General features: G+C 37.2%; 1 protein-coding gene across 1 annotated transcript in view; it reads left to right on the forward strand.

Annotated features, from left to right (window-relative positions):
* The window catches only part of CD96 (CD96 molecule), an 86094-nt gene that overhangs the window by 8536 nt on the left and 62802 nt on the right, over positions 1-14756 (forward strand). Inside the window, 1 exon segment of the mRNA XM_060010133.1 lies at positions 6881-7005. Within this exon segment, the coding sequence (XP_059866116.1) occupies positions 6881-7005 (125 nt within the window).

The raw sequence follows: 14756 nt of genomic DNA on the forward strand, positions 1-14756 counted from the left end.
CCTTCATCTTTTTCTCTATTCTTGAATATGTAAAAAGAGTTAATGTCCTTGTTAGCTAACTCCAATGTTTCTATTTTTTCTATATATGCAGTTTATTATATGTATTACATATATAAAGAATATATATTGTGTTATTATTGACAATAATAGCAAAAGGAAAGGATGTGCTGGAGTAAGTTGTGAAAAAGAAAAAGTAGACAAAAAACAGACACATGAATGATCTCCTATAACATACCCAACAGAACAGTGCCGCAATTAATGGTTTAAAGAATTTCACGTTCTTAAAGAAATTGAGAAGAAAAAAGAAAAATAATGTATATATTTTATATTGACCCATATATTTACCATTTCCTATGCTCTTCTTTCCATCCCATGGAGTGAAGTTACTATTTGGTGTCATTTTCTTTCAGCCTGAAGGACTTACTTTAGAATTTCATATAAAGCGAATCTACTTGCCATGAATTCTGGTTTTTCTTTTTTTCATTTTTACTTTTGAATGATATTTTCAATGACTGTAGAATTCTTAGTGGACTGTTTTTTCTTTCAGTATTTTGAATATGTCTTCTGATCTCCATTGTTTCTAGTGAGACGAGAGCCATTAATTCTATTATTGGTCCCTGCATGTGATAAGTTTGGGGCTTTTTCCTTACTGATTTCAATCACTGCTTTCCTACTTTTTTCTTTGTTTTGGCTTTCAGCAGTTTGATTATGACATGCCTAGTTGGGTGTTTCTTTGTATTTATCGTATTAAGGTTTTAAAGTTCTTGAATGTGTAGATTAATTTGGGGAAATTTTTAAAAAATCAAATATGAAGTTTTTGGTCTTTGTTTCTTCAAATATTTGTTCTGTCCCCCTCTGTTTCATCTCTCCTTCTATGACTCTAATTACATATATGTTAGGACACTTGATATTGTCCTATATGGCTCTGAAACTCTTTGTTTTCCTTCAATCCTCTTTCTCTCTGCTATTCAGATTAGATAATTTATATTAATCATTATTCAGACATAGTGATTTTTTTCTTCTGCCATCTCAAATTGGCTGTTGAGAATTCCCAGTGAATTTTTTATTTTTATTATTGACTTTTCAACTCTAGAACAACCATCTGGTTCATTTTATCCTCACTAAAATTCCCTATGTATTGAGTCATTGCCATCATATTTTGCTTAATCCTTTGAACATACTTTTAATAGCTGCTTTGAAGTCTGTTAAATCCAATGTAGGATCTGCTCAGAGTCAGTTTCAATGAACTGCTTTTTTCTTGAGTACGGATCACACTTTCCTGTTTCCTTCATATGTCCTCATTTTTTGTTGAAAGCTAAACGTAAAAACAAAAACAAAAAACCCATAATGCGACAACTCTAGATTCTGTGGGTTTTTCAAAATTTTAGTAACTTACCCATATTTAAATTGCAAAATCTGTCTCCTTTGCAGTGTGTGACCATTGAAATCTCTGCTTAGCTTTTTACTATAATTCTTACGTCTTTAGTTTGGCTTCCAAGGAGTTGCCCCTACATTGGCAAAGCCCCTTTGTTGGTCCACAAATGAATTTGGCAAAAATTGTGCTCAAATACCTCAAGCCCAATAGGCTTCCACCCTCTACACATAGATGTCTGTGGAGGCGGGGTTAGGGAGTGCCTTCAAAATTGCAACAGTAGTACCTCCCTTGGCTTTCACTTTTCACTGGGCTCTCTCAGGTCCCCCCGACTCATGTGTATATTTTCCCAGTCAGCCTGAGATATGTAGAGAATTTATGTCAGCTATTATATGACTCTCTGATTTCTAGAATCTCCATGTTAACTGTCTATCTGGTCTGCCCCTCATCCCAAATGAGACTGCAAACCCAGGCTAACCAAGCGTCAGTTTTTCTGTTTCCTACCAAGTTTGTCCCTGTTAGCTGACAAAGTGAAGGATTTTCATGCTTAGACCTAATTTAAGTCTTCCCCTTTTGGAAGAAAAGCTGCTGGGTTTTGTAGCCAGCTCTAAGACGGTGAAACTACCTTTCTCACCGACCTAGTCAGGAAAGGGGATAGAAGGATCCCTAAGCAAGAAGGCTAAAGACTCCTACTGTTCTTATTGAAACTCTAGTGGTTTTTCAGGAGGAAATGCTTCCCAATTAAATGTTTGTCTTTGGTCAATTTCCAGGGCCCTGAAAATTGTGATTTTTTTAACACATTTGCTCAGTTTTATACATATCTTTTTTTCACTGACATCTTCATGCCCGCAAAACCAGGAGTCAGCCCCTCAATCCCCGCCTCATCTGCGTTTTTGATACTTATATTGTATCTTTATTTAAAAATACATATTCATTACTACTCTCTTATAACAATTATTTATTCTTAGTGCTAAAGGTAAATATATATTTCAACACTTACCCCTAGCCTTTATGTGAATGTCTCTTCAGTTTGAAGTATATTCTATTGGAGAATCCTCAGGAAATGTTCATGGGGCAATATTCCCTGAGTTCTTGCATGACTCTAACATGATTTTTATAGTCTTCATATTAAAGACTGAATGTAATATCCTTAACTCATATTTTCTTTCCTTGAGTATATTCGATATGTTACTATATTATTTTCTGACATAAAGATTTGCTGTCCAAAAGTTAATAACAATTTGATTTTCTTTCCCCAGAACTGACTTTGTTTAATACTTTTATAAGAAAATGCTTAATGTCCATTCTGAGACTATTTTCCTACTTTTGCAATATAATCTTTTAATATGTATTTTCTAGTCACTTTATTTTAAGAAATTGTACTTGAGTTATAATTTTCAGTATTTTTTCTGTCTGTTGTTTATTTCCTTGAGTATCTTCTATTAAACATACTTTTTATCTTCTTTGCCTGTCTCTTTCTTTGAATCCCTTTTACCTCTTTTTCCTTTTAAAATTCATTATTTATTAACTCATTTCATTTAAAAATTTCCCTCATTCTATTTTTTAAATTTCTTTTAATGCATTAGCTTTTGTGTTAATATATTCTTGGTTTTGTTCTAGTTTGCTCTTAATTTCTGAAATGATTTTCAAAACTTATTATTTCCAACTCTTTCCTGAATTCTCTCACTTATCTTTTATAAACTTTCTTCTCTCCAATTGACTCATTTATTAGTCTTTCTAAATTTTTTCATAGCTTATATCATTTTCTTTATTTCTTTTAGCTCATTTTGAATAAGTAGGCTGTAGTTTTTATTTATTTTGAAGTCATGTCTTTCTAATATGCTGTTATTGTTGTAGGAATGTTACTTAGTTCTCTCTTTTTTTTTCTTATGGTATCTTTACATGTGATTCTACCCCATTTCTTTTCTATTGCTCGATCTAAGTATGTTTAAGTTAAATGGATTTTGATTTTTATCATGGAAGAGTGGGCCAGGCTATCTTTTCTAGAGTCTTCAGTTTCTCTAGAGCTCTCTCTTCTGTTATGTTCAAGGTAAATTATATGCCACTGTACTTTGTGAGATGTACTTCCTTTCCTCCTATCCCTCACTTTTATCTAAATTGCCTCTTTGCTTTCTCCTGTTGGGCCTGTCCTGTTTAATTTGGATTCTACTCCCAGGGGTTTCTTCTCAGTATGGGATATGTCTGAAGAGTCCCCTCTGCTCTAGCACTGACAAGCCTTTTCTTCTTTCCCTAGAAGGCTCTGGTAATTTGGTGCCTACATACTTCTTTCTGCATTTCTGCTGCTATTCTCAGATTAGTCTGCCTTCTTTCCCAGTGATTGCCTGTTGGTTTTTTTCTGGGGCAGGGGGAGAGTTCTCTAGTTCTAAGGGCCATCAGGAGCCCAGCTGATTTTCCTGTTTCTTTTTGCACAGTTGCTGATATCACAGTGGTCTAGTGGTTTGTCTCCACATATTAATGGTGATATATTGTTATTTAGTGTTCCTGTAGATATTGCTGTAGATATTGTGTTTCGTTTTGCTACTCTAGTTAGTCTGTTTTTATTAGGAATTTCAGGAATATTCAAAAAGTTATGCCACTTGTATTTCCAACTTCCCAGAATCTGGACAAACTTTACAAAAAATTTAATACTTATGTATTTGGGTAATGCACATTAAAATAGAGTTAATGTACCAAGTGGATTTCATAAACTACACAAATCTGTGCCTAGGTCAGTCTCTGTTTAAAATAAACTGATAGGTTCTTCCCTGGTGGTGCAGTGGTTAAGGATCCGCCTGCCAATGGAGGGGACACGGGTTCGAGCCCTGGTCCAGGAAGATCCCACATGCCGCGGAGCAGCTAAGCCTGTGCACCACAACTACTGAGCTTGCGCTCTAGAGCCCGTGAGCCACAACTACTAAGCCCACGTGCCACAGCTGTGCACCTCAACGAAGGGTAGCCCCCGCTTGCCGCAACTAGAGAAAAGCCCGCGTGCAGCAATGAAGACCCTACGCAGCCAAAAAAATAAATAAAATAAAATAATAAAATAAAATTTCTCTCATTAAAAATTTTTTTTAAAATAAACTGATATAAGTCAAAAAATTACAATAATCTCAAAAATAAAATCAATAATATTAATGGTGGTATGCAAACATGGCAAAAAAAGTTTCGTAGTGATATACAAGTAACTCCATTTGGAAGTACTGTTAAATGCCTTTAACCATAAAAGACAAGGGTTTTATTGTTTTGTTTTGTTTTTTAAATTATGGGGTTGGAGTAATATTTTGAAGCAGCAGTAGAAAGCAAAGAAGGCACTGATCCCATCTCCTGATCTTGAGGAAATAAGGGTATAAGGAAACAAACAACCACTGTCTGAGAATGATGCGGGGACGATGGGCCCCAATGGGAAGGCCTGGCTTCAGTTAAGGAAGGGGGGGGAGGAGAGAGTTATCAGTGAAGAGGACAGCTGATACTGATGAGAGCTTGAAACACAATGAAGTTCTAAAGGCTAGGTATAACTTTCAAAATATCCAATTTTTTTTTAAAAAATGTGCTGTTGATAATAATGAGGATGTTCATACCCCATGATCCATTCGTTATACTTCAGGGAATTTATCTTAAGTAGCTGAATGGTCAGAAGAAAGCTGTTAGTTTAAGGACGATCCTTGCTATAAAGATTGTAATAGTTTAAATAAGGTAAAAACCCAAACTGAAAAAGCATATGCTTCAATAATTGAAAATTACTAAACAAATGATGATGTGTATATATGACATAAAGCATCTAAGAATTTCAACCACAAGTAGCTTAAGAATCATGCAAAACATTTTAAGTAAAAATATAGGTAACACTTTTTGGTTAATAAAATTGCAAAGTATGAAAAAAAAATACATGCATACAAATAAGATTTGTATAGATATAGAAAAAAGAAATAAGATTTTCAGGATATTAGGATGATAGAATTGTTTTCATTTATAAATTTTTTAAATTTATTTTTTAAAATTTATTTTTGGCTGCATTGGGTCTTTTGGTACGCGGGCCTCTCACTGTTGTGGCCTCTCCTGTTGCAGAGCACAGGCTCCGGACGCGCAGGCTCAGCGGCCATGGCTCACGGGCCCAGCCGCTCCGCGGCATGCGGGATCTTCCCGGACCAGGGCACGAACCCGTGTCCCCTGCATCGACAGGTGGACTCTCAACCACTGCGCCACCAGGGAAGCCCTGCGTTAGGTCTTTATTGCAGCGCGTGGGCTTTCTCTAGTTGGGGCGAGCGGGGGCTAGTCTTCGCTGTGGTGCACAGGCTTCTCATTGCGGTGGCTTCCCTTGTTGCTGAGCATGGGCTCTAGAGCGCAGGCTCAGTAGCTGTGGCTCACAGCTTCTAGAGCTCAGGCTGAATAGTTGTGGTGCACGGGCTTAGTTGCTCCGCAGCATGTGGGATCTTCCCGGCTCAGGGCTGGAACCCGTGTTCCCTGCATTGGCAGGCGGATTCTTAACCACTGCACCACGAGGGAAGTCCTATAAGTTATTTTTGACATTATTATAGTTTGCTTACATATGTATATATGTGTGTGTGTGTGTGTGTGTGTGTATATATATATATATATATATATATATATATATATATATATCTCACCGTCCTGAAAAGAGAGGCTACAAAACTTCATCTAATATCACTTTTAAAATGAAAATAATTTATTAATGGTGCTTCCTTGGAGTTCCTTATGTGTTTTTCTGTGTCATTTCTTCTTTGGAGAAATATTTATAAGCTCTAAAATGACAATTAGGTATGAAAACAGTAAAAAGATCAGCATATGTCAGGAGTTTGGTAGGAGGAAGGTATGAACAGGCAGAGCACAGAGGATTTTTAGGTCAGTGAAACTATTCTATAGGATACTACAAAAGTGGATACATGTCAGACATTTGTCAAAATTCATGGAATGTACAACACCAAGAATGAACCCTAACATAAATAAACTATGGCCTTTGGGTGATGATGTGTTTGATGTCGGTTCATTGATTGTAACGAAGGCAACACTGTGGTTAGGAGTGTTAGTAATGGGGGAGGCTGTGCATGGGTGGGGCAGGGGATATATGGAAACTCTGTACTTTCCACTCAATTTTGCTATGAACTTAAAAGTTCTCTAAAAGTAACTGTCTATTAAAATTTTTAAAAAGACAGTTAGAGGCTAGGTTATAACGTTTTATTTTCTACCTGATCCAGGAAATGTGATCTGAAGCCTAAAGCACCAATTTGGGGTTAAAGCAGAGGAACATAACAAGCTGTGAGCTGGATTCTGTTAGGGTAGTTTCCCTATAGTTTTTCAGTGAGAAACAACTCTGTGCTTCTCAGTGACTCTTTTGCCATTTATACAAGGACTGTGGGTGGGGTCCCCTTCATAGGTGTACCCTGAGGATAGATGAATCTCTATACTAAAACTGTTCTCATTTCTTGGATTAAAAGCACTTTACAAACCAATCACAGATCCATGTCTTTTCTACCTTACGTTTTGTTACAGTTACGCAGGATGAATGGAGAAGCAACCATACAATAGAAATAGAGATAAATCAGACTCTGGAAATGCCGTGCTTTCAAAATATCTCCTTAGAAATTTCATCTGAGCTCACCTTCGCATGGTTGGTGGTAAGTGTTGCCCTTTTCAGTGAATAACTGCAATGATCTTTAAATATTGATGAAGTAAAAATGAATAACAAGTAATAATAGGGAAGGAAACATGCTGGATGAGAGGCAGGCATTATGTGGAAGGTTGGGGAGTAGCCAGGGCAGGGAAGGAAGGACGCTAGGATTCCTTGCAACTCAGCAAGCCTCTGGGTCTGTGAATGCAGGAGCTTAGAAATGAGTTCCTCAAGGTTAGTTTATATTTCAAGCTATATACTAAACTGTGATTACAGAAAGAAAAAAGTGGCATGGTGCCCCCGAGAGGAGCCACATCCCGCAGAAGCTCCTACTCACACACACTTGTTTACACACATGTGCAGAGGTGTAGACTACCTTTTCCCAGAACCCTTACTACTCCATTCTGGAAAATATAACATTGATTAGATTGGGAAGCACAAACTCTAATGCTTATCAAATATAGGGAGGAAATGTGCATGAGAGAAGCAGGAGCTGAATAAGAAACAGTCACTGCCCAGCTCTATTATTGCCACAGGCCCATAGTTGCCATATTTTCTGACTTAAAAGAATAAAACAAAACAAAACAGAAATCTGGATTTTTATGAGAAATTTTCCAAGGCAAGCCAGCCAAATGACAGCCAGCTCTTAACCAGTATATACAGTAGACCTCCAGTACCACTGTTAGATCAGTTGATAACACAAGTCTTACACAATTATAAAGATAACCATAAACACACTTTCGAGAATCATGTAATAGGGTGTTTATTTAGGTGATCCAGAATATGACTATATTAATTTTTCATATCGTCATGCAAATGAAAACACAAGAGTTAAAAATTCTTACAGAACTAATAGTTGTCCGTGAACATAGCCGCCGATACCACCTGCGAAATACTGTACTCGCATGGTTGATCATTCATGTTACAAGTGAATAGGTTTTTGTGGGCTGTCTTGGAAACTAGAACCTTCATATAAAAAGATTTCTCTGAGGATGTGCCAAATCCAAAATAATTGACTTGCAAGTAGGCCTTAAAATACAACCTACTGATGATTTTTTACTGTCTAGATATTTTTGGATAGTCAGTAGGATCAAAAGATATTGTAAGAGAACTTTCTCAAATTGTCCTAAAATCTACAATGTCTCCTTGTCATCTGTCAAAAACCACATTTTTTCCCCCCTTTTAGGGTTTGGTTTCCAAAATGTAAGACTTCCTGCCTGACATTATACCCATCATTAGTATAAGTCAATTGTTCTTAACAAATGTGATACAGTGTGGTTCTTAGAAAAAGAATTTAAAAGTGGAGATTATGTCAGGAAGTCAGAAACCTGCTGCACTAAGCATTACTGTAATGAAAATGCAGTATCTATACCTTGTTTACATTATTAATATATACCACCAACGGGCGAAACGTTTCTACCCTAATTATCACAAATTCACTATCAATGGGAATAGTAAAGTCTAATAGTAATAAATAAGACTAAAGTTTACAGAATATTGAGCAGAGTTCCCTGTGCTCAATATTCTGTAATAACCTAAGTGGGAAAAGAATTTGAAAAAGAACAGATACATGTATATATATATAATTGAATCACTTTGCTGTACACCTGAAACCAACAAAACATTGCTAATCAACAATACTCCAACATAAAATAAAAATTTTAAAAAGAATAATAATAAAAAAATAAAAGACAAAAAAAGTTTAAAAAGACTAAAGTTTAATAAGCTTTACTGTACAGATTTTTGCTGGCTAGTCAGTTGATCTGTAGTGAACTTATCTTATCTGAAGGGTGTCTAATCTGTTTTTCCAAGCAAATGTTAAAGCTTTCAGTCAGCTTATGTCTTTTCTGTGACGCTGAGCTTCTCCAGGGCAAAAAGCTGCATCACTCATTTCAAAAATCCCTAGCATCTAGTATAGTGCCTAGAACGTAGGCACTCAGTAAATATCTAATACATAATTGAATGGTTTCATTTCTCTTTGTCCCCTTCCCTCACAGTCCTATTCGTTGGCCTCATATTAAATGGATGATCACTAAACCTCATGCTGTCTGATTGGTTAATGAGCAGCTCATTAAGTATCAATGACTAGATAACTGATAAGACATCCTCTATGTAACAGTTTTCTTCAAAGAAACTAACATTATCTGTGAATCCTGCCAACATATTTAGGATAAATAAGGGATGGAGAGATTGCACCTAAGGTCACACAGTGAGAGAGTGAGTCCTTAACTTCTACTGGAACTTCAAGCCATGCTCTCAGTTTAAAGAATGCATCATAACTGAGACAACTTGAGGAACTTTTTGAAAGAAACTTCTTTTCACAGGGAACATTGTATTGGCAAATGTGCTGATCAAATTCCAACTGTGCATTCCCTTTTAAAATGTCAAAATCTGTTTACTCCTCCAATTTACATCCATACTCCATACTGCTGGCACTGTGGGATTCAGCAAGCCTGAGATGAAATCATCTAATCTCCCATTATTAAGGAATAAACTACAGTTCTTTATGTCATGACTGTTGTAGGTCAGAAGAGAACATAAATATCCCCTCAATCCATTTTTTAGTGCTTTAGTTTCTTGTTAAACTGGCAGCAGTAATCATAATGATAACCAGTTGTTCTTAACAGACATGATATAATGTGGCTTTTAGAAAAAAGTTAAAAAAGTAGAGATGGTGAAGATGAGCCCAAGAGGGTAGAAACCTGCTTTATGGAACTCAGTAACTCTGGGGAGCTGCAAAGTGCTTCCACTTCAAGTCCTGCATTAAACCCTGGAAACAATTTGACAAACTAAAGTTAGTTTAATCTAAGTCACTGGAAAGCAAAAGCCATGTCTTGTATGTGGAATTTTATAAAATCTAATTAATTCAGTTATGACCCTCATGAGAAAGGTGATTATTGGGATTCTCAGTTATCATAAAAATATTATTTGCTGGTTGTCTCTGATCCCATGCTAACGCTGCGTTAAATGTGTTCATGGAGCAGATCCTTTGCATTTTGGAATGTTACATTCCAGGATCATGACTACACTGAAGTAGAAAGGCATCTGGTGCAAATTGTATATCCAGCATTTATCTAGAAAGAGAGGTAACTAAGTAAACGCAAAGGGCTAACCCTCGGTGTCAGCTGAGGCTCCATGTGCATGGTTGGATGATGTAGAAAAAGTCATAGAATGTGTGTATTTAGATGGAGTGCAGTTGGTAGAGAAAGGACAAATGCTATTTTTCCTAGTTTATGTCCTGGGGCATAAGCATGCAGTCAACAGGGAAATTCTGCGGGCTTACTCTGGGAGCTTCTAAATACAGTCTAATATTCTGCGTTCATTCCAAACGATCATCCTGATTTCCCACAGTATAAATTTCAGTTCAATCTAACAAGCATATGTGAATCTGTTTTAAGTGCGAGGTCCTGCAGGGATACAAAACTATATTGAACATGTTTCCCACCATGAAATACAACTTTAATAAAAATGTAAAAACGAGCAACATAGAGGGAAAATAATTTGATTCTGACTAAATGTACCTGGAAAAGCCTCTTAGGTTATGTCTGAGCTGGATAATTAAAGCCAGCAAACAACAGACATGTACTACACCAAGACCCTGGGACCTGTGAGCACATAGTGGGAGTGGGAGTGGGGGAGGTGATGAGGGAATGTTTGTTCCCAAACTTGGTGGATAAAGAGAAATCCATGACTTTTCTCTTTAAAATCACGAAAAGAAAATGAGAAGCATACCAGATTCACACAGTTCAATATTAGTGATAAAGGTGTATAACTAAAACCTAGATGCTTACGCTTCTGTAAATTTTTATCTATAAATGTCTCTTTTAAATATTCTCTTCTTTATTATTTGTAATGTTCTATATGTAAACAAAAATTGAAATGGTACCGTCAACAATATTGGTTTTTCATGCCTATGGGAAGCCTAGCTATTCAGAAAAGAAAGCTGTCACCTTCTACCTGATGGCAACTGACCCTAATTGTCTTCACCATAATCAAAAATGATGTGTTAACAAATACCGTATGCTAACACATATATATAGAATCTAAAAAAAAAAAAATGGTTATGAAGAACCTAGGGGCAGGATGGGAATAAAGATGCAGACCTACTAGAGAATGGACTTGAGGACATGGGGAGGGGGAAGGGTAAGCTGGGACAAAGTGAGAGAGTGGCATGGACATACATACACTACCAGATGTAAAATAGATAGCTAGTGGGAAGCAGCCGCATAGCACAGGGAGATCAACTTGGTGCTTTGTGACCACCTAGAGGGGTGGGATAGGGAGGGTGGGAGGGAGATGCAAGAGGGAGGGGATATGGGGATATATGTATATGTATAACTGATTCACTTTGTTATACAGCAGAAACTAGCACACCATTGTAAAGCAATTATACTCCAATAAAGAGGTTAAAAAAAAAATGAAGTGTTAGCCAACCTACAAAGTGTTGACAACCAATTGTGATGATTGGAAAAATATTGTTGTGGACTTCTATAAAATGGACATGGGGAGCTTTGCAAGGACCCTACTTGACAGCACTGACTGGATGGAGAATAAATGGAGCAAAGTGAAGGTAGGAAGCAGTTAGGAGATAAAGAAGTAACAATCGATGCAGTTACCAGAGTTTATTGAATGGGCTCTATACACTCAGCACCTACTTGTCCTGTGGCCACCACTGCCAGCCCTGACATGGAGATGAGGTCACCTCACTAAATCAAATAGTTCCATGGTCTCTTTTCTGCATTGAAAATTCTGATTCTAGTACTAAAATAGGAACCCCTCTGCAAATTATTTTAGGGTTTGTGAGGTCATTAAGAGACATTCAGGAGGAGTTTTCCATGATTCAATATGAACCCTCCCAGCCCTCATCATGCTAATTATTTTATCCAACTCCTGTATGTTATTATGCATTTATTTTTCTTCTATGGGTCCTGATTTTCTATTTGTTTTTCTTGTGAATTTTTCTTCTCCTCAAACAGACTCTCAGCAGAAGAGTCAAGGACTGTCCATTCTACTACTTTTGTGAAGCAGTATGTAGCAAAGACATTAATAGCATGGCTTTTCAAGGGAAATTGTTGTTTTCAAATCCTGGCTCTACATTTAATAGCTGTGTGACCTAGGAGCTAGGATTAGGGTGAAGTGAGTAGGGTCCTCACCTTGGGTGCAAAATTTAAGGAAGTGCCCCAAGAAATCAGTAATCAAGATATATATCTTAATAAAATATTTTTAAAAATCAAAATTTAGGGAAAATCCATGATGAACAAAATGTCGAATTTTAAAATAAAGGCACAATGTTTTTTGTTTGTTTTGAGATCCTGCCGTGCTGTTCAAAGAATAGGATTTTCCAATCAGCCTGTGGTTCCTTGGTCTTCATGGCATCATGCCCCCCACGGGTGCGGGTTTGAAGGTTGACAAGGGCAGGAGAAAAGATTGAACAGTGCATGGCTTCATGTAGTCATTTTTCAAAATGTTAAGCTGTAGAGAGTTTATTAATTTTTTCCACTGAGGTAAAATATGAGAGAATATTTTGATAAGTGCATATAGGGATACATATTTTTCCTTTTGTCTCAGAATTCTATACAGCCTTGGATACGTTGCCCAGCCTGAGTTTTAGTTCTATCATCCACGAAAGGGGATAATTGTAGTTATATAATATAATTATATTATAATTATATAATTATAGTTTTATAATTATATTATAATTATAGCTTTATAATTATAATTATATTGTTACAGTACCGGCTCCATGGTGTTATTGTGAGGTGCTAAATAACTTAGCACAGTACCTAGGCTCAATACATATTAAAAACTAATCTTTAAAGAGTTCGTTTTAGGACTCTCCATAATTCTTCAGTTTAGTTGAGCAGAGAGTAAATACTCATGAATTCACAGCAGGCTGACTCAGTTGAGGCTGGAAGACAGTGATTTAGTATTAATTGAACATCTATTGAGTGTTAGGACTCGTGTAGGTGTATCAGGTACATTAGCTAGTTCAGTCTACATTCCTCATTCAGTTTTGTAAGGGTCTACCAAGTTGGAAATCCCATGAAGTTTTAGAAATATTTATTAATATTTTTAAAATTATCAAAAGAAGAAAAGAAAAGAAAAACAGGCAAGAATAAAGGTTCTGTGGAAGATCCCCTACCAGACTGTTTCCAGAAGAACAGGTGCCCTAAGATCATTCTTAACAGGTAGGAGTTGAGGTGTATTCTCTGACCCCTATCACCAAAGGTAGATCAATATATCATAAAACACTCCTTTCAATCAGCAAATTGTCCACATCTCTAAAATCTCCAATTTATACAAAGACCTCTGGCTTCCTGGAATTTCTTATACATTTTTCATTCGAGAGAGTCCACCAAAAAAATTTTGTTTTGTGATGGCTTGGTTTTATTAAGATGTGCTGTCTCAGAGGCTTCTTTGTCCCTTTTTTGGTGCTGTGTCTTAAGTACCTTCTTTGTGTGACCTGAGAGCAAGTTAGCTAACCTTGGTTTATTCCAGATCGTTGTAAGGAGTAAATAAGGTAAGACTTGAAAGAACTTGGCACAGTGCCTCAAACACAGTAGGTGCTAAATAAATTTAAGCTATGACTAATAAGAATATAAAAATGCAGTAGTGGTCATCGTATAATGTTAGTATTGTCTCTCCCTCTCCCAGCCCTAGACATTTCATCGTTCCCCTGCATTTTGTCACCTCTCTTCCCATTTGCTCCACGAAGGCAGGTGCTCACATGCAGATTCTTGCCTCGCCCCTTTATATCTGGAGCCTCTGGAATCTCTCAGGCTGTCCTGATGTTGTAGATTACAGGGCACACTTTGCAACCGAATCCATCTTTCCCAACGAAGGAACAAATCCCTCCTCTACAACAGTCAAGCACCCAGAAAATAAACAAACAAAAAACACTCTGCATAATTTTTTAAATATCTTTTCTCCATCAGTTAAACTACCCTGGCCAGTCACCCCCAGCTATGCAGTAAAGGAAAAAGCAGTTCTCTCACCAATCTCCACCTTCAGCCTCTGACTGCCCTTCTTCCACGACAGAGTGACAGATGGAAGTGTTCCAAATGGTGAGTCATTTACTAAAAGATCAAGCACTCTGAACCCCTAGATTCTCACAAAAGCAGTCCCTGTGCGTAAAACAATAGCTGTAAAGCATAGCTTATGCTGAAGAACCTGCAGGGGGAGCCAGCCTCCTTAATTACTGGCCTCCAGATCAGCAGACGCTGAGTGAAATGCCTTCCTCTCTCTTCTGCCGTCAGGGCTCCTTTTGGGGCCTCTGTCTCCAGAACATAAGTTCTCTCCCTTTAATTTTCTGTATCCTTCCTCGTTAGGAAGGCAGTGGCACAGACTCTTAAGTCCTACTTTATGTGGGTATAAAGTTACGTTCTTTGCTTCAGGAGTAAGTCTGTGATTCTCTGCAGGCATTACTACCTGTGTATCTGTAGGTAAAGCTGATACCAATCCTCACCATGTTCACCTAAAAAATTGTCTTGCGTAAGAGTTTCTACTAAGTATATTCTGGAAATACCTATCTAAACTATCTAAGTAGTCTGCCTTCCTGTTTTCCACTTCTTGCTCTGCTCCCAGCTCATACTTGAATTTTCTCCCTCACCTGGCTTCCCTTTCTTCTACCCTGAACTGTCTCAATTTTTAAACCAGAGAGTCCAAGTCACAGACCTTTGTTTTCATTATTTCATGGCTTCTTCCCCATCCGATGCATTCCTGTTCACCCTTCTCCTTTTCAGTTCCTTCCGTTTCCCC

This window comes from Delphinus delphis, chromosome 4, assembly GCF_949987515.2.
Source record: "Delphinus delphis chromosome 4, mDelDel1.2, whole genome shotgun sequence".
In the NCBI taxonomy this organism is placed as follows: domain Eukaryota; kingdom Metazoa; phylum Chordata; class Mammalia; order Artiodactyla; family Delphinidae; genus Delphinus; species Delphinus delphis.